The following is a 19,510-nucleotide window of genomic DNA, read 5'->3' on the forward strand; positions in this document are numbered from 1 at the left end:
CAGCCCTGGCCCACGTGCGGCCCACACCGGAATCTGGAACACAGGGCTCCAGGGGGATCCCTGGTGGTGTGGGATCTCCAGGCTTGTATTGAGAAGAGATGTCTACGTGGCTGGCCTTCAGGCCACAGCCCAGTTCTTTTCGAGCAGTTGGGGATAATGTGGGGGGGGTCCCTCAGCAGGACACTGCAGCCTCTCCAAACTTGCGAGTTTTGAACTTTCCGAGCACACATTCTACCTTGGAGCTACAGCCCCAGCCCGGTACTGTATTAGGAAACTGGAGGGCCAAGACGCAGCTGAGGGGTAGAGCACTGGGCTGGCATGTACAAGGCTCCGGACCCCATCCCCAGCACAGGAGGGAAGGAAGGCAGGAGGGAGGGGAGGAGACGGGGAGAAGGAAGGAAGCTGGGAAGCTTCAGGGGCAGTGTCCAGGGGTGAAGGAGAAGCCCAAAAAGCAAGTTTAGGAAGAAAGTTGTTGAGGGCAGATTGCGGGGTATAGGACAGGTTAATGGACATTTGTTCTGGGGATAACTGGGAGCTCCAATAAGACCCCCGGGTTGGCTCGCAGCTGGCCACACAGCCAGGGCACACCGGAGCCTCAGCGCCATTGTGCCTAACCGCTGGAGGGACAGATCATGTGACCCAAGCCAGGCGTGTTGGCCACACCTGTAATCCCAGCAACTCGGGAGGCTGAGGCCAGGGCTAGGGGTGTAGCGCAGGGATAGCATGCTTTTCAGTCCCTAGTAACCAACAGAGGAATATCCTGTCGAGTTCTGGAAGGGTCAGGAAACGGGGGGGGGGGGGTAGCCACAGCAGTGATCCTGCATCCAGGAGCCAGGGACCTCTGAAGTGGACGGCCAGCACTCTAGCATTCGAGCAGAGAGAAGGGCCCTGGGCTCGAGGGACCGGCTCAGCTGCAGGTCTGCTTCCTGAGGCCCTGAGCCCGCAGCTCCTCACGGTGCACTTGGGCTTGAGCAGTGCTACAGCTGAGCACGCTCCTAGAGTTGCTCACACCTCTGAACCGCCACGAAGGCCTAGCTGCCAAGCAGGCCTGGCTCCTCTTTGGACCACTTGGCCTCAGCAGGAGGACCTGTGTGATGGGCAGGGTGGCTAACCAGCTGTGGCCTTTCTCACTGAGCTAGACAAGGTGGGCACCCAGGAGCAAACCTCCCTGTCACCTTCCAGACAGGGACTTCAGAGGAGGCTGACATTGCCAAGATGTGGCCAACGCCCTTCCTGAGAAGCTGTGCTTGGGCATGAGGGTCAGGTAGTGGCCCCACTCTCCCCGTGGGGGGCAGGCCTGCTGTGCACTGCCCTCCTGTGGGCACCAGGATACTCCGTGAGGGCCAAGTATGTCCCATCTGGGGCAAGACTGGGAGCTGCACTGGGCGCCAGGACATCCAGGTCAGGGTACACTCAGCCTTAGCGCCATCTGGCCTCGTCTGGGCACAGACAGCCTGAGGCCACTCTCTCCACTTTCCCTGCTGTCACAAGCCAAAAGGTGACTGTCTCCAGCGCAGCTGTACTGGGCTCCTTCCCACGAAGCCTGCAGCAGGAGTGTCCAGTGAGGTCCAAGACAGGGAGTCCTGAGGCAGGGTTGTCTGGTTTCTTAAGCCCGCCAGCTGGGTCTCGTGAGAGGAAGGATGTGGTCACCTCTGCCAAAGGCTACCCCAGTCTCATGCCTTTGAAGTCTCAGGCTTGACAGAGGAGGGATGGGGAGAAACATCCCTCTCAAAGGCCTTGTTCATGGAAGTGGAAATCCACATCCCTGTTAAGGGGCCCTGAAGCAGGGGGTGGGGCGGGCTGCCTGCCACTGCCCGGAGGTGCACAGTGGTCTGCAGCTGCTGCTGCCTGGGCTGCATGTGGCTCTCGGCCATTCTCCAAGAGGGGCAGAGGTCATGGAGGCAAAGAGCTGAGCTCAGGGTGTGGCAGTATGTGGGCCCCGTCCTCCATGCGGGCTCTCCGTGAAGGCTTGTGGGACTGGTGAGCTGCCAGAAAGAAGCAGTTCACCAACATGGAAAATGGCCAGATCCACTAAGGATGGACACTTTGTGGCACCAACATTGCCCCTTGTTCCCCAGGGGATGTGCGCCAAGCCTCCAACGCCACCTTGGTCTGTCCCGAGTAGCTGGAAGCTGCCCAAATGCCAAGCATGATCTGCTCACATAATGGACACCACACGGTCTAAGTGGGAGGATTTTAATTACCTGCATTAAAAAGAATGAATCTCAGTGTGATTCAAAATACCAACCAGAAGGTTCCAAGAAAGGCAAAACTCACCTGTGGTGTTGAGGTCAGGACAGTGGCTTGCAAGAGCAGGCAGGAAGGGACCTGAGGCTGCTCTGGCGCGGGCCACTCTTCAATCTGTGGGTCTGGGTGCTGCTTCCTGGCTGTCCTCAGGCTGGGGAAGCCGTCATTCTCATTGTCATCTGTGGGTTCCATCTGTGTTGTACTTAGTGCTCCACAGTGAACACGAGGAGTTGGTGAGTTGCAGGGTGGGGATGTAAGGAGTGTCCAACCAGTGTTAGTGGGCGCTATCCTCTGCTTTCACACACCGGTGTGCGGGCACGGTGTGGCCCGAGGTGTCTGGCAGTGGGAAAGATGAAGGAGGGAGAGAATGGATTCTCACACGTACTGCAGAAACAAATGCTTTCAAAACACCTCAGGGTTGCTAGGTGCAGTGGTCACACCCACCATCTCAGTGAGGCCATGAGGCTGAGGCCCAGGCAGGAGGATCACAGCTTCAAGGCCAGCCAAGACCCTGCTTCAAAATAAAATTAAAAGGGCTGGGGGTATGGTCCAGTGGTAGAGGGCCTCTGGGTTCGTTTCCTAGTACTGCCAATAAGTAAACACACAATAAAATTTTTTTAAAAAAGGTTAGGGATATAGTTCAGTGTCAGAGCACTCCTGGATTCAATCCCTAGTACCACAAAATAGAGTCTAAATAATTTTTTTTTAAATGGGCTGGGGATATGGCTTATTGGTAGAGGGCTTACCTAGCCTGTGCGAGACCCTGGGTACAGTCTCCAGTAATGCAAGACACAAACACATCACTCTGGAGAGAGCCTAGCAGATACCCAAATGGGAGCAGGACTGCCTTCCCCACCCGGGCAAGGGCTGTAAATGGTTGTCAAGGTGCCATCCCTGGCTGTGGCCCACTGAGGCCAGAGACAAGAGTGCCCTGATGTGGTCCCCAGCTCCAGGTCCTGTATGCCCACAGCAGAAATGGGGGTGCCACCAGGGAGGGGTAGGCAGCTGCAGCTGGTGCCCCAGTGAGTGAGCAAGTCTGCATGGTGACAGGCTGCTGGTAGACCTCAGCAGGATGCATCTGGCCAGCCGCCAGGAAAACGGCCCCCCACAGCCCCAGCAGTGCTACAGTTGGGGGCTGTGGCCGCTCTGGCATGGCAAGGTGCTCCTGTGGGGTATGTCTAGCGCTGAGCCTCTGCTGAGGCTGTGGCTCCTGCCTTGCCAACTGTTTCTTGAGATTTTAATCATTTTACAAATTCTCAGGATGGCAGGTGTGGCTCTGGTAGAGCACTAGCCTTGGGCTCCACTCTCAGCAAAAATTCAAAAAAGAAAGAAAGATGGGGCTGGGGTGGTGGCTCTGTGGTAGAGTGGCTGCATAGCATGTGTGAGACCCTGGGTTCCACCCTCAGCACCACATAAAAATAAATACATAAAATGAAAGTATAAAAAATTTTAAAATGCCCCAGAGGTAATGTGCCTCCTGCCTGGCAGGGTGGGCTGGCAGCTGCTCCCACCATGAAGCAGAGCCCAGTAGCACCGGGGAACGCAGGGAAGCCGCGATGAGGCTGCAGGAGAATCAGAAGTTTCTCAGAAGGGGGCACAGGGGCAGGTCCTCAGAGGCAGGACTGATGACGCAGGGCCAGGAGCACGGGGAAGGTCAGCATGGCTTTGACCCCTCGCTGTGCCCAGGGGTCCTTGGGCTCTGGCGCCTGCTGGGTGCCGCTCACACCCCTGGCGGCCGGTCCCGGGGTGCTCACGCAGCTCAGTCGCACGCCCATCATGTGCCACCCTCTGGAGGAGGGGCTCCGCGGACAACTTTAAAGAAAGGCTCCATTCTTCCTGGGACCTCAGCCTACCCCTGGCCCAGGGAGGCAGGAGGCCAGGCAGAGTTATCAGAGGCAGGTGACCTAAAGGCTCCCGGAGCAGATGAGGTCCCCACCAGAGCAGCCTCCAGAGAAGAGGTTGGCAGTGCAGTGGATGACCAGCTTCATTGGCACTGTGGACTGAGATTCCGATTCCCTGAGCAGAAGGTCCACACCGCAGAACTCAGGGTTCCAGCCAGGAAGTCTCTGGACTCTACTGGGGCCATGCCGAGGCCAACCTTTGTCCAGCCAGGGAGAGGGTGAGTGCGAGGGTGAGAGCGGGATGGAACAGGACAGGTGTGAGTGACACCCAACGCACCATGAGCTGAGCTGGTGCCTGGAGCCTGACACAGCTGGAGTTTGGGACCCTCCATCCACCCCTCCTGCTCTGAGGACAGGACTATGCCTGTACAGAGGAGGCTCCTGGGCTCTCTCAACTCCACCCCTACGGCCACCCCTCAGCTCCGGCTGGCCACCAACCAGACGGGCCCCCAGTGCCTGCTGGTGTCCATTCCTGACGGGCTCTTCCTTGGCCTGGGGCTGGTGAGCTTGGTGGAGAACATGCTGGTGGTGGTGGCCATCGCCAAGAACCGCAACCTGCACTCTCCCATGTACTGCTTCATCTGCTGCCTGGCCCTGTCTGACCTGCTGGTGAGCACCAGCAATGTGCTGGAGACTGCCATCTTCCTGCTGCTGGAGGTGGGCGCCCTGGCAACGCCAGCGGCTGTGGTGCAGCAGCTGGACAATGTCATGGACGTGCTCACCTGTGGCTCCATGGTGTCCAGCCTCTGCTTTCTGGGTGCCATTGCTGTGGACCGCTACATCTCCATCTTCTACGCACTACGCTATCACAGCATTGTGACGCTGCCCCGCGCACGGGGGGCCATTGTGGCAATCTGGGCGGCCAGCATCCTCTCCAGCATCCTCTTCATCACCTACTACAACCACGCAGCTGTCCTGCTTTGTCTCGTCACCTTCTTTCTGGCCATGCTGGCACTCATGGCAGCTCTCTACATCCACATGCTTGCCCGGGCATGCCAGCATGCCCAGGGCATCGCCCAGCTCCACAAGATGCAGCGACCAGTGCACCAGGGCTTCCGCCTGAAGGGCGCTGTGACCCTCACTACCCTCCTGGGTGTTTTCTTCCTGTGCTGGGGCCCCTTTTTCCTGCACCTCACCCTCATCGTTCTCTGCCCCCAGCACCCTGCCTGCAGCTGTGTCTTCAAGAACTTCAACCTGTTCCTGGCCCTCATTATATGCAACTCCATTGTGGACCCTCTCATCTATGCCTTCCGCAGCCGGGAGCTCCGCCTGACACTCAAGGAGGTGCTGCTGTGCTCCTGGTGAGCAGGGAGGGTGGCTGCTGGAATCAAGGCCGGGATGCTGGGCAGAGTAAGACAAAGGTATCCAGTGGCCCGAGTCCTGTGTGGCCTTGGATAGGCCCTTCCCTTCTTGGTCCCATTTGCCAAAGGACAGACTAGATGATCTCTAAAGGTGTGGAAGCACAGACTGGGGACAGGGAGAGGGGTAAGTGTGACCTCCAGAAACCAACCCTCAAAAGAAGTTGTGGGAAATAGAGGAAGTTGGGGAGGGGAGGGGCTTGGTTACTGGGCAGCAGGGGCAGATCCTAGGATCCTAAAGAGACATTCTCTGTCCTAGGGAGTTCTGCTTCTGCCTGTGACTAGGCCATGCCCACCATCACTTGGTTTTTACTGCCAGCTCCTGGGGCTTGTGCCCTCAGCAGCTGGGACAGGAAGATCAATAGGAGCCATGGAAAAGGGACCCTACTCCTGTTCAGGGCCTCAGGAGAAAGGACTTTGTGACCAGAAAGATCCAGCCACAGCTGTGCAGCAGGCTGCTTTCAGAAGTGAGCTAGGGGACTGGATTTGCAGAATGGGCCTATTGCACAGGGGTGTCCACCAGAGTGGGGCTGAGCATCCATCCAGTTTGCAGGCTCAGTGGAAACCTGAGAGTTGGGAATCCAGCACCACACTCACCCCAGGCATGTGGATCCAGCAAAGGCATGCTCTGGCTGCAGGAGAGGCTGCCCGTCTGAATCAGTGGCCAGTGCCTGGGAGTGCAGGGCCAGGAAACAATTGGTAATAATGCTGTGCCCAGGTGCAGCCTCACCACCATCTCCTGGATTCTTCCAGAAGCTGCTTGAAATCCGGGTGGAGGGAAGGCAGGGACAGTAGTTATGATGGGGAGAAAGGAATCCCAGAAATCATGACTGTCTACCCAGGGGAGGAGACCACAGTTCCAGAGGCCTCCAGTGTCCATGGGAAGAGTGTATCAACTTCAGGCCTCAGCTCCTTCTTGGCCATCTATCTCTCTGTGGCTACAAACCGCAATACAGAGCCAAGGACACGTGTTCAGCAGCCCCTTCCCCCAGTCACCTCCATGGTGACAAGACTCATACTGCCCAGAAGGCCTCTGGCCCAACTCTACACTGGCAGTAGCAGCACCACCCAGTCCCGGCCCCTGAGGTGCAGACGCTTGACCCCAGCCAGAGCATGCCCCTTTCCTGGCCTCATCCCTGCAACCCCACAGCTATGGCACACAGTGAATGGGACCATCCTCATCTACTATGAGATGCCCAGAGGGGCCTGTGGCCCGGGGTGGAACAGGGATTGGGGTCTGTTCTCTGCTAGTCACTGTCCCCCTGGGAGCTGGGTCAGTGCTCTGCCAGCCCGGGGAAATTTTTAGACAAGGCCTCTGAGGATGGGGTGAGGTTGTCTGGGGACTCAGGATGTCCAAAACCGAGTCCAGGGCAGTGGGCATCTTGGGGTGAACTATACTGCTTGGTTTTAGAGAGTTGTGGACCCCTGTGCCCCTCTTCTGAAGCAACCTGGGCTTCTCACTAAGCCCACCTCATTTTCCTGCACAGACACTGGACATCAGCAGACCTCCTCCCTGGGTAGGCTTGGTGGGAGCTATCATGTCCTGTTAACCTTCTCCCAGACAGGTCTAGTAAGCAGCCCCCACCTTGCTGTCAGCTGCAGCCCAGACTGCTGGTTCCCGGCAAGGCCAGTCTCTGCTGGGAGACAGAACAGTGAGTCAGCCTTCAGCCTGGCACCAGAGCCCTCTGGGGACAGAGGGGGAGCTGGCTTGGTCTGATGCCATCCTGGCAGAGAGGGAGTCCAGGCCTATGGATGGTTCCAAGCTTCTTCCCTTGCACAGACCAGGAGGCACAGCCAAATACTCACCCAGGACTCCTTGAATGGGGACAGCTGGAAACCAACCACGGAAAGCCACATCACGGACAAACTGTGGGGGAGGGGCATCTCTTGAGAACAAAAGACCCATTTCTATGCTTGCCAAACCAGGGAGCTTCTCCCGAGAGAGAGGAGAGAGACGCAACTACAACACACAGCACTCCTGCACAGAATAGAGGGCACAGGCGCCTGCAGCTTGTTCTCAGCTGCTGGCTTTGAAGTGAATGATGCTTGAGGGTCTACACACTGTGGTGCTGCCTGAGACCCTTCTTAAGGGATTTCTGTCATCAGAATTCCATGAGGACCTCATTATAAGGTGTCATTGGAATATCTAACCCTAGATGAATATTAAACCAATGCAGTATGTATGAATAGAATGATGCATGGCAGATCCATCCTCTCCTTCCTCTCCTGACAGTCTCCATAAGTAGGTGGTTCCAGATGGCTCCAGGTCCCCTCCTTACCCTCACTTATACCAAGAGTTCAAGGATACAGGTGACATCAGGGAATGAGTCAGAAACTGCTGTCCTCTGTCTTTTGCCCTGGTAGGTCCAGTGCCTGGCTTATGTACCTTTAGGACGATTCCTGAGGCAGATATTCATGGAGCAAGGGCTGCCTGCCAGGCGCTGGGAATGCCCAGGAGTGCAATGCCTCCTCATGGCAGCCCTCGGGGAGGGAGGGCGGGTGGCACCTTCCATTGCCAGGTCAGGGACTCTTGAGTTGCATACAGAACCTGCCGCCCTTCTGTTCCCATAGTCTCCTAACTCGGATGTTTCTGGGTCCTGTCTGAAGCTCGCTTTCTTGCAGGTGGCCTGCTTAGTGGGTTCCTGCCTCGCCCACCCCTACGAACCTGGCAGAGACCAGAATACCTTGTCTGCCACAAGATAGGGATCCAGGAAGATGGGGGTTTGTTCCTAAGCGGATGAGAAGAAAGACCCTACTCACAAAGCCTCAGGGTGGGGCTGCAGCAGTGGTGGAACCCATCAGGGCGGCTGCCTGGGGAGGGATGTCCAAGGGCCCAGGGCAGCTCTATTGTCCTCCCTGGAGTCCCCACTCGCACAACCGGACCCTCTGGGAGCCAGCCCCTCCTTTCGGAGGTGCCGGGCCCGGCCTAGTCCCGGCGGCGGGAGTAGGCGCCGCATTGCGCGGGCGGAGCCGGGATGTGCGGTGCTGATGCTGCAGAGCCGGTGCCGCATTCTGCGGCGGCGCCCTGGGATTGGCCGCGCCCGCTGATGTCAGGCCGGCGGGGGCGGGGCCCGCGCTATAAGAGCTGGTGGCGGGGGCCGCCGACCCTCTGCAGCCCGCCCGACTGTCCGCTTGCGCTCGCCGCCGCCCGCCAGACGCAGCCAGCATGAGGGAGATCGTGCATATCCAGGCCGGCCAGTGCGGCAACCAGATCGGGGCCAAGGTGAGGCCACGCGTCCGCCCCCGCCCGCCCTGCATCCCGGCGCTCATCCCGGGGACCTCCACCGCGCGGCGGCCCCGGGGAGCGAGGCGTGGTGCACCGCGGGCTGCACCTCGCGCCGCTCCCAGCCCGGGACAAAGGGATGAGCGCGGTACCCCGCCGGGCGGCAGGGGCGTCGAAATCCTTGCCCTGTGATTCCCACCCGCGCCTTTCTTCTGCCCCTGCCCAGGTGACCTCGGCCTGTTGGCGGGCAGCCCACGTCAGCTGCTAAACCTCAGCTCCATCCACACCTTCTCCCTCCCCCGCGCGGCCTCAGCAGGCCTGCTGGGGGGACTGTCTGGGCGTGGCCCTCTTTGGGGCCGCACCTTAGCCTTGAGTGAGATGGATAGGGTGAGCAGTTTTGGGTGGGGCTCTCCCCCAAAGCTATGACGATTCCCTCTGCCCAAACCTCCACTGAAAGAACGGGATGTCCTCCAAGGGACAGAGCCGCCCTCCTGTCCCCAACCCTGTTCTGAAAACCTAGCTTCCTAGCCCCACCCTATTCCTTTGTTGGAGGAATTGGGCCTGGACTAGGGTGACCTTGGTCCAGAACTGGACTCTTCCCTCAACCCTGCTCTTTCTGGACAAAGGCGTGATACCTCCCTGGACCGCGCCCACCCAGGGTCTACTCCTGTAGCTTGGACACTGGAACAAAGGGTAGCCGCAGGTGCGGGGGCTGCAGCCTCCCTCTGCATTTCTCCTTGTGAGTTCACCTCACAGATGTTAAGGCTGAGGCAAGGAAAGGTTTGGTGTGTGCCTCTGCAGGGAACTTCAGGTGTCCTCATCCCCACCCGGCCTGTGAGATAGCCGTTCCTGTCCCCAAGTCCTGGAAGGCTGTCCCCTGCCCAAGGTCACACAGCAGGTGGAAGGCAGCTGGCTGACCCCTTAGCTCTGTCCCTTGCAGAGCTGGGGCTTGGGCTGGGTGGGTGGAAGGGTCTACCCTTAGAACAACAGTGTGGAGGGAGGTGGCTTTGTCAGGACCGAAGCCAGGGACCCAGCTCAAGGTTGCTGTGGAGCTAGTTCCCAAGAGGGGCTTGGGGGAGATAGTTCCTGGAGGGGAAGGGGTCCAACCAGAACTTCCCCTGGAGGCTGTTGCCATGGTAACCAGGCAGGAACAAAAAGCTAATTACCATGGGCTGGGGCAGCCACGTGGCTGACATGTAAATTGCAAGTTTGGCTCTAGGGTGGAGATGCATCTGAAGGGGGTGGGGCAGTACAGGGAGATCCTCTAATCACCAGAAGAGACATCTGTGTCCCTCTAGGAGGGATACTGGGGGAGGGGAGGCTTGAGGGCTAGGGTTCTCAGATCTAATCAGGACTCCTGGGGCAGTCCGTGACAGCTGCCCTGACTTGATGGGAGGAGCTGAACACTCCTTACTGTGGTCACGGGGACCAGGCCTGCTCTGAACATCTGCTCCTGGGAGGGTCAGAGGTCAGTGCTGGGTGGAGAGGATGGCACCCTGAGGCCTGCCTGGTGACCCTGCTGCTATTGCTAGGCCTGGCCCAGCACGTCTATCCCACAGGCACACATTAGACAAAAGCTCTAACAGTCAAGTCTACACCCACTTCCTTATGCAGCCTACAGAGTGCTGGACAGTGTCTTCGGACACTGGACTATGGAATATTAGGTTTGCTTCCTATTTTTATTCCTTTTGAGTTGTTTTTACTAATTTATGTTTGTCTAAAAACAATTTCCCCTGCTGGGCGTGGTGGTGCATTCCTGTGATCCCAGCAGCAGCTGAGAAGACTGAGGCAGGAGGATCACAAGTTCAAAGCCAGCCTCAGCAATTTAGTGAGGTCCTAAGCAATTTAGCAAGATCCTGTCTCAGAATTTAAAAAATTTAAAAAGAGCTGGGGTTGTGGCTCAGTGATTAAGCGCCCCTGGGTTCAATCCCTGGTACCAAAACAAAAACAATGAGAAAAAAATATTTCTGGCTGGGTGTGGTAGTGCAGCCTCTAACCCCAACTATTCCATAATTCCCAGTTGAGGCAGAAGGATGAGCAATTTAGTGAGACTCTGTCTCAATAAAATAAAAAGGGCTGGGAATGTAGGTCAGAGGTAGAGCACTTGCCTGGTGTATGGAAGGCCCTGGGTTCAATCCTCAGTAGTGTGGGGGGGAAGCAAACAGAGGCAAATTTTCGGAGGAGGGGGGATACTTTGTTTTTCCCTTCTCCCCTTTGTGGTGATCAGTGATCAGTGTGAAGCAACTTAGCACTTCTCTTCTGCAGCCCCCCAACCTTGCTCTCAGGAGTCCTAAGCTGGAGGTCCCTGGGCAGGGCCCTGTGTGAAGGATTCATCTGCTCAGCATCTACCCCAGACCACAGGAAATTTCTTGGCTCTTGTTGCTGGCCCCTGGTACAGCGGGAGACAGCTCCCCGCATGGCCTCGGTGGGGATCAGGAGCTTTGCCCACTAGCTGCAGGTGGGCCAGGGGCTGCTTTCCTCCTCCCGGGTCCCGGGTGGGCCAGGCTCAACACAAAGGGCCTCGGACTCCAGGAGGTGCCTGGCTGGGGTGGGCGGGCGGAGGAGGGATAGGGTCAGTGGCTGCAGCGGAGCCTTAGTAATTTGTGGGAATCAGCACCGTCGTGGTGGCTTTGTTTCTGTCATCTTGAAGGCTGTGGCGAGATGGGCATCACCCGCCCCCAGGACGAGAACAGCGCAGCTCCGGCCGAGTCACTTGCCGGGCAGGGATTTTAAATCCAGGTCTTGCAGAAGTGGCGTGGTCATGCATCGTGGGCGGGGACTCACCTACCCCCGCCCCCCACCCTGCAACCACCTGCAGACAGGGCTCCCCCTGCTTCCCTAGGCTGGGTCCAGGCCCCAACCCCACTCTCCTCCCCTCTAGGGCCGGGCAGCGCTGGACCCAGCCCGGAGTCCTCTTTGTCTGCGCCCCACAGAACGCCTGAGGCCTGGGCGACGCCCCTCCATCCGCTGCTGGGCGGGGCCTCAGGGCGGGGCCTGCCCTGTAAGCCAATGGGAGGGGGCTTCCCCCCCTTGCCCTCTGGGGTCCCTCCCCCTGGTTCGGCTGCAGCCTACAACCTGGGGTCGCAAAGCGAGGCTGGGCCCAGAACCCAGGATCCATGCTGCATCTGGCAGTTTCTTTTCTGTGATGATGCTACTTAATTTTCAAAGTTATATTGCTCTGATTATTAAACATGTTTCATAATGTACTTTACGGATAAGACTTTATTTTAGATTATTTAATCTGAGTGGTAACCCAGGGGAGCCGTACCACTGAGCTGCATCCCAGCCCTTTTTTCTTTGATTTTTTTACTTTGAGTCAAGTCAATTTTATGAATTGCGAGGCTGACCTCAGACTTGCTCTCATCCTGCCTCAGCCTCCCAAGTCCCTAGGATTACAGGTATATGTCACTGTGCCCAGCAATTTTTTATTAACAAAAAAATGCAATGGTTAATATATTCTTCCTGTGATACGTTGAAACACTGCCGAGTCCGGTGGCCTAGCTCTGTAGTCCCAGCTGCTGGGAAAGGCTGGGGAATAAAGAAGATCACTGTAACCCAGGAGTTCAAGGCCAGCCTGGGCAACATGTTAGGCTCTGCCCAAAAGAAAAAAGCACTGCCGATGAGGAAACATTGTTCCCTTCTGGGTCCAGACACCATTTTCTGTTCTTCCGATCCATTTTATTTAAGTTACCTGCACATATGGTTTTAAATAGCACTGAAGACCTTGTGACCAGTGAAGCCCACACCCGTGGAAGGCTTCCTGGTCAAGGCTGAGCCAGTCGCCTGTGGGCATCGTTGTCTGTCTAGGTTGAGGCTGGTGTCCTCTCTGGGGAGGGCTGCTTCTCACTGGACATGTGGCTACCACTGACTGAGTTGCGTGCACTGTCACACACACACACACACACACACACACACACACACACACACACTGTTGAGCTCCTCTCACGGTGGCCCTGTAGCCAGAGGCTGGGGCCCTCCAGACTAATGGATCAAGGGCCCTGGCTCTGGACTGTCAGCAACCAAACAGGTCTTTAAGACAGCCTCCAGGGGCCTGGGGATGTGGCTCAAGCGGTAGCGCGCTGGACTGTCATGCGTGCGGCCAGGGTTCGATCCTCAGCACCACATGCAAACAAAGATGTTGTGTCTGCCAAAAACTAAATAATAAATATTAAAATTCTCTCTCCCTCTCTCACACCTCTCTCTTTAAAAAAAAAAAAAAAAAAGCCTCCAGGGTCAGAGAAGAATACCTCTAAATGCCTCCAACCCAAGTACACAAGAGGGAAAGAAATCCAGTCTCCTCCTTGCTGAGAAGTGACCCCTGAAAACAGTCTCTTGGGATAAGCTGCCAGGAAACATTTTTCCTGACTTTTATTAGTAAATGCTTTCTTCATACTCTTTGGACTTTTTAAAATTTTATTTTTAACGAATCTTACTTTAAAAGCCAATGTGTTCACGTGACAATTCCCACAGTACCAAAGAAGAATAGTCTGAAAAGCAGTCTCTCTCCCAGCCCAGGACCCCAGGCACCGCTCTCTGCGTCTCTCTCAGAGACATCCAAATATAGATAAGCACATGCAAACTGTTCTCTTCCACCAGCACATGACTCCTATGTAGAGGCCCTTTGTTCCCAAGGCTTCGCACCAGTAACTCATCTGGAAGTCACTGCAGCCCCGAGGAGCAGAGAGGAGCCTCTGGGAGGGGCCTCACAGTCCTACATCCCTAGAGTCTTACACATGTGACTTAGGAGGCAGATGCTGTACCCCAAGGAAGTGTCCCTGGGATGAGGGCAGACTTCTTCTGATGCTCCCTCATCCAGGGTGTGTGCCAGCATGTGGGCTAACAGTTCTGCATGGTACTAACCATCTGCCATGAACTGTTAATTTGCTTTGCATAGATTAGCTCACTGTATTCCTACAGATTTGTTATCAAGCTCACTGTACAGACTGCACCAGGGCACAGAGAATCCTGGTGACCTGCCTGAGGTCACACAGCTGGGAAGAGGTGGGGCCAAGCTGTGAGTCCCCAAGCACATGCCCTGTGCTACCTACCCTGCTCCGCTGCAGGTGTGGGACCAGAGTTTGAGAAGCATTGTGTGTTCCCGCCCAAGTGGGTGCAGCAGGTGGTAGGGCATGAGCCTTAGCATTGCCAGGTTCCATGTGGACAGCAAGGTGAGGGTGGCCTGAGGGAAGTTATTCCCACATGGGACCCCAGTAGCCCAGCTGCAGACTCAGTTGGGGGTGCTTGATAACACCGGCTCCCAGGGTCCCTGTGGGTCTGCCTGGCTAAGACAGTGTTTTGGTCAGTTTTTGCTGCTGTGAATAAAAGACCTGAAAAGAACAATTGGAAGAGGAAAAGTTTGTTTGAGGCTCACAGTTTCACAGGTCTCAGTGCATAGGAGGCTGGCTCCATTCCTCAGGGCTCAAGTGAGGCTGAACATCATGGCGGAAGAGTGTGGCAGAGGGAAACAGCTCACATGATGATCAGAAACCAGAGAGAGATTCCACAGCCAGATGCAAAATATATACCCCAAAGGCATGCCCCCAGCGACCCAACCTCCTCCAGCTGACCCTACGGGCCTTCGTTTAATCCTATCAGGGGATCAAGTCTCTGATTGGGTTAAGGCCATAACCCAGTTATTTTTCCTTTAAGCTTCTTGCATTGTCTCACACGTGAGCTTTTAGGGGACACCTCACAATCAAACCATGACAGGCAGGGCTGAGCCCCAGCACTGGACACTGCTTACTCTGAGGCCAAGGGCCACACATAGTGGCTAAAGGATGTGACAGATCTGGGCCTGCTTTCCCTTGTCTGGAAAGAAGGAATAATATAGCCCAGGAAGTGTTATCTCCTTGCCCATGAGTGCAAAGCTGGGTCTGGGAACCTGGTTTGTGTGGGCTGAGCCCTGGTCTACCCCTGGGCCCCCAGGCAGTGGGTTGTCTGACAGGTGAGAGCACAAGGTTTTCCTACTCATAGGCTGTGAGTTATAAGGCCCCGGGAGGGTGGGTCCTAGCCTTGGATGTGGCTGCTCGCTGACGCTTCTGTGCCTCCCTTGCAGTTCTGGGAAGTCATCAGTGACGAGCACGGCATCGACCCCAGTGGCAACTATGTGGGGGACTCGGACCTGCAACTGGAACGCATCAGCGTCTACTATAATGAGGCCTCCTGTAAGCCCTGCCTTTGGGAACCGGGTGCCTGGGTGGGCGAGTCCTAACACCTCTGCCTCCACTGGTGGGCCCAGAGGCTAGCAGGTGTCCTGGAGATGGGGCATTCATACCCACAGAATGAAAATGTCAAGTCAGTTGACAGCCAGCACAGAGTGAGGTGCAGACCTCTGATGGCAAAGAGGGCAGGTGTACCGTCCAGAGGAGCAGGCTGGGGGAGGGCCCAGAGCCCACTCACTGGAGGGCTTGGTTGGGGGCTGTTTGGTAACCAGTGCAGAGTGATTTCCATAGCAAACTGGTGAAATATCAGCCTGCCCACCGGGATGCACAACTTGACTGCCATCTAAGGTATCAACCACTTTATACACGGCAGGAGCCCCTGAGACCCACATTACTGAGCAGCCCCCCTCTCCCCTCAGCTCACAAGTATGTGCCTCGGGCCATTCTGGTGGATCTGGAGCCTGGAACCATGGACAGTGTCCGGTCTGGGGCCTTTGGGCACCTCTTCAGGCCTGATAACTTCATCTTTGGTAAGTTTCTCTGCTACATATGCACTTAGGGCCCAGCAGCCTGGGCAGGTGAACCCACATTGCAGAGGGGGTGAGTCAGAAACGGGATAAAGTCTTTTGCTGGGACCATACAGGTTGGAACTAATCTTTCCAATTTATATTTGGGTGCTAGAGGCCCAGAGAGGATTCTGTGTGGGAAACACAACTCTTGCATTTCAAGAAGAATGAGGAGGGCTGGTGCTGTGGCTCAGAGGAAAGAGCGGTCGCCTGGCATGCATGAGGCACTGGGTTCAATCCTCAGCACCACATAAAAATAAAATAAAGGTGTTATGTCCACCTATAAGCAAAAAACAAATGTTAAAAAAAAAAGAAGAATGAGGAGTAAAAATACAAGTAAGTTTCTGGAATCATCTGGAACTGGTGGGGTGAGGGCCTCTAGGGGACTCTGTTTACGAGCATGTGGCAAGAGGTCAACATTCCTGTCCTCACACAGATGCAGGAAGAGGTCTCCCTCACTTCCTGAGCTACCAGGGACTGTGGGGTGGGAGGGAAGGTGAGCCGGACACCCAGGTTGCCCTTGTGAGACAACAAGGCACTGGACTGACCCCAGAGTCTCAGAGTCCAGAGTCCCCAGCACGCAGTTGCCATGGCCAGGGCCGCGGCAGGTGGAGAAGGTGTGCCCTGCAGGGTATGCACTTATAGAAAGCAGGCAGGGCTGGGGATGTGGCGCAAGCGGTAGCCACTCACCTGGCATGCGCAGGGCGCTGGGGTCGACCCTCAACACCACATAAAAATAAAAAATAAACATATTGTGTCCACCTAAAAAAAATAATAACAAACAAATATTTAAAGAAGAAGGCACCTCTGAAGTCCCTCTGCAGTGCTCAGGCTGCAGACCCTCAGCCCTGGCCTGTCACCTCCTCCTCTTACCCCACAGGTCAGAGTGGGGCCGGCAACAACTGGGCCAAGGGCCACTACACGGAGGGCGCAGAGCTGGTGGACTCGGTCCTAGATGTCGTGCGCAAGGAGTGCGAGAACTGCGACTGCCTGCAGGGCTTCCAGCTGACCCACTCGCTGGGCGGCGGCACGGGCTCGGGCATGGGCACGCTGCTCATCAGCAAGGTGCGAGAGGAGTACCCCGACCGCATCATGAACACCTTCAGTGTGGTGCCCTCGCCCAAGGTGTCGGACACGGTGGTGGAGCCCTACAACGCCACGCTGTCCATCCACCAGCTGGTGGAGAACACGGACGAGACCTACTGCATCGACAACGAGGCGCTCTACGACATCTGCTTCCGCACCCTCAAGCTGGCCACACCCACCTACGGGGACCTCAACCACCTGGTGTCGGCCACCATGAGCGGGGTCACCACCTCGCTGCGCTTCCCGGGCCAGCTCAACGCCGACTTGCGCAAGCTGGCCGTGAACATGGTGCCCTTCCCGCGCCTGCACTTCTTCATGCCGGGCTTCGCGCCCTTGACCGCCCGGGGCAGCCAGCAGTACCGCGCGCTGACCGTGCCCGAGCTCACCCAGCAGATGTTCGACGCCAAGAACATGATGGCTGCCTGCGACCCGCGCCACGGCCGCTATCTCACCGTGGCCACCGTTTTCCGTGGGCGCATGTCCATGAAGGAGGTGGACGAGCAGATGCTGGCCATCCAGAGTAAGAACAGCAGCTACTTCGTGGAGTGGATCCCCAACAACGTCAAGGTGGCCGTGTGCGACATCCCGCCGCGTGGCCTCAAGATGTCCTCCACCTTCATCGGCAACAGCACGGCCATCCAGGAGCTGTTCAAGCGCATCTCGGAGCAGTTCACGGCCATGTTCCGGCGCAAGGCCTTCCTGCACTGGTACACGGGCGAGGGCATGGACGAGATGGAGTTCACCGAGGCCGAGAGCAACATGAACGACCTGGTGTCTGAGTACCAGCAGTACCAGGACGCCACGGCCGAGGAGGAGGGCGAGATGTACGAGGACGACGAGGAGGAGTCCGAGGCCCAGGGCCCCAAGTGAGGCGGTTCCCAGCTGGTGCCGGGCCACTGCAGCCAGGGCCCTGGAGCCACAGTGCTGCCCCAGCTTTGCTTCCCAGGCCGCAGCACCCCAGGGCTCCGATGCTGTCCTTCAGTATTTATGGCCCACCCCACCCACGGGAGTCCACTGGGCTGTCCTCCCACTTAGGCCGTGTCCCTGTCGTGTGGCTCATTGTCTCTTCCATTGTGGCTCCAGGCCTGATGTTTCATGGTCTCTTTTGTTTTTTTACTGGTTTGTGTTTATATTTGGGGGGGATACTTAATAAATCTATTGCTGTCAGATACCCCTGCCTGGTGCTGGAGATTTTTTTTTTTTTTTTTTCATTCTGGAAAGTCTGGTTCAGAAGGGTGAGGAGAGGTGGCAGTGTGGCCCAGATGGGGACAGGCCATGGTTCCCAGGCTGGCCTCTGACCCAGGCCTGTTCTGGAAGCCAGGTGTGTCGAGGGCACAGCCCTGGGAGTCCTCAAGTGGGGAAGGAGAGCCGGAGAGGACCAGCCCTGCCCGGGTGGAGCCCTGTCCCTGAACGCGAGTGTCTCCTGGGGCTCAGGAAGAATCCCACACTGGTCCCAGGCCCCCCTCAGGGCAGCTCAGGCTCAGTGCTTCTTTCTAATCACCCTCTGGTCAGTGCAGCACCTGAGACCTGGGCTAGGGAGGCTAGGAGGGAGCCTTCTGGAAGGTACTGGTGGGGGACAGTGAGGTGTGATGGCTCCCTGCACCCCCTGGTGGACGTCTCTTGCAGCTGCAGGAGGCCCAGTGTCCCATGACACTGGCACCTGAAGAGGGCTTGGTAGAAGAGATGCTCACCCACATCCCATCTCCTCCTACAGAGTAAGAAGTCAGGTGGGAACTGACTTCTTGAAGCCCAAAGAAGTCAACTGCCCAGGCGTCCATGGTGGGTGTGTGCCAGTTTCTGTTCTCACGACTAAAAGGCTCGGGGGTCACTCCAGGAAAACTGGGCTGACTGGGCTGTGCAAAATGACCACACAAGAGACAAAAATACCTTTTTCTTTGGGGTCGCTGTGATGGCTCCTCTGACCTTAAGGGTCCGCAGAAAGAGAGAGGGCTGACCCCTTTTATTGAGGAGAAGCTATTCAAATGAGGCCAGGGGTCAGGTTTCAGGGGGCTGAGTCTATCTTCATGATGTCCACTGTCAGCAGGTTGACTGACACCTGGGTAGGCCACACCCAAGGGCACAGTAAGAGGAGGGGACACACACAAGGCACTTCCATGGAAGATTCTATCCTAAACAGGGCAAGGGGTGATATCACAAAGGAACAGGTGAGCGTAGCTCCACCCATGGGCTGTAGCAGGACACACCCATGCACCAGACACCGACCCTCGCACCCAAGAAGATGGGGAAAGCTCTGACACATTGCTGTGACTGAGCGCCTCAGCACCCAGCCGGGGAGTGTGACTCAGTCAGTCACCCCTAAGGTTGGTCTCCCACAGGTGTGCATTGCTTGCCTGGGGCAAGACTCCATTTTGCCTCCCTGGGGCCCCTTGTCTGGTAAGCCAAGACACGTTGTCAGACCCAAATGCCCTGCACTCTGCTTGGCGGTACCCCAGAAGTGGCTTCCATGAAGGCAGTACCTTTTCAATCACCTTCATGCAGCTTTGAGTGCAGAAGAAATGAGACTGAGGGGGCGGCTAGCTCTGGCTTCCGAGCAGAGAACTGGAGCCCTGGAGGGTCACGCACCTCGGGTTCTGATGTAGGCTGGGCTCTGGTGTCCAGCACAGATGGCAACACAGATGTGCATGTGACGTCTCAGCTGTCACTGTGTAACAAAGCACTCCAAACTTAACAGAAGAGCGATTTGTCCTGTTAACTAGGAGATTTTTGATGCCCCACGGTGTTGGCTGGGATGACTCACAGCCGAAAGCCTCACTCTGGAGACTAACATCCGCTGGTCACCAGCTGTGCACCAGGGCACTGTCTGCCTGTTCTCCATGCAGCCTATTCCCGTCCACGGTGGCCTCATGTGGGCCAGATTACATGCAGCTGCTTCCAAGGGCACCAGGCCCTCCTAGGGCCAAGTCAGATACAGGCCCAGTGTCACTGTGCTGTGTCCAGTGGGCCGGCC

General features: G+C 56.7%; 2 protein-coding genes across 3 annotated transcripts; both read left to right on the forward strand.

The window, feature by feature from the left end:
* Positions 1 to 35: 35 nt before the first annotated feature.
* On the forward strand, positions 36 to 7,698 carry Mc1r (melanocortin 1 receptor). Of its 2 annotated transcripts, none has more exons than XM_040279801.2 (2): positions 36 to 5,449; positions 5,766 to 7,698. In XM_040279801.2, exons 1-2 carry the CDS (start codon positions 4,509 to 4,511, stop codon positions 5,785 to 5,787), a joined length of 963 nt encoding a protein of 320 aa, XP_040135735.1. In that variant the 5' UTR covers positions 36 to 4,508; the 3' UTR covers positions 5,788 to 7,698. The 2 variants fall into 2 exon arrangements, with proteins under 2 accessions (XP_040135735.1, XP_021589023.1); XM_021733348.3 differs by having other exon boundaries at positions 7,068 to 7,698.
* Positions 7,699 to 8,579: 881 nt separating this feature from the next.
* Positions 8,580 to 17,713, forward strand: Tubb3 (tubulin beta 3 class III). Its single transcript, XM_005335407.5, has 4 exons — positions 8,580 to 8,729; positions 14,785 to 14,893; positions 15,310 to 15,420; positions 16,337 to 17,713. The coding sequence occupies exons 1-4, from the start codon at positions 8,673 to 8,675 to the stop codon at positions 17,410 to 17,412; spliced, it is 1,353 nt and encodes a 450-aa protein (XP_005335464.1). The 5' UTR covers positions 8,580 to 8,672; the 3' UTR covers positions 17,413 to 17,713.
* The last annotated feature ends 1,797 nt before the right edge of the window (positions 17,714 to 19,510 follow it).

The sequence above is a fragment of the Ictidomys tridecemlineatus genome, chromosome 15, assembly GCF_052094955.1.
Source record: "Ictidomys tridecemlineatus isolate mIctTri1 chromosome 15, mIctTri1.hap1, whole genome shotgun sequence".
Taxonomy (NCBI): Eukaryota; Metazoa; Chordata; class Mammalia; order Rodentia; family Sciuridae; genus Ictidomys; species Ictidomys tridecemlineatus.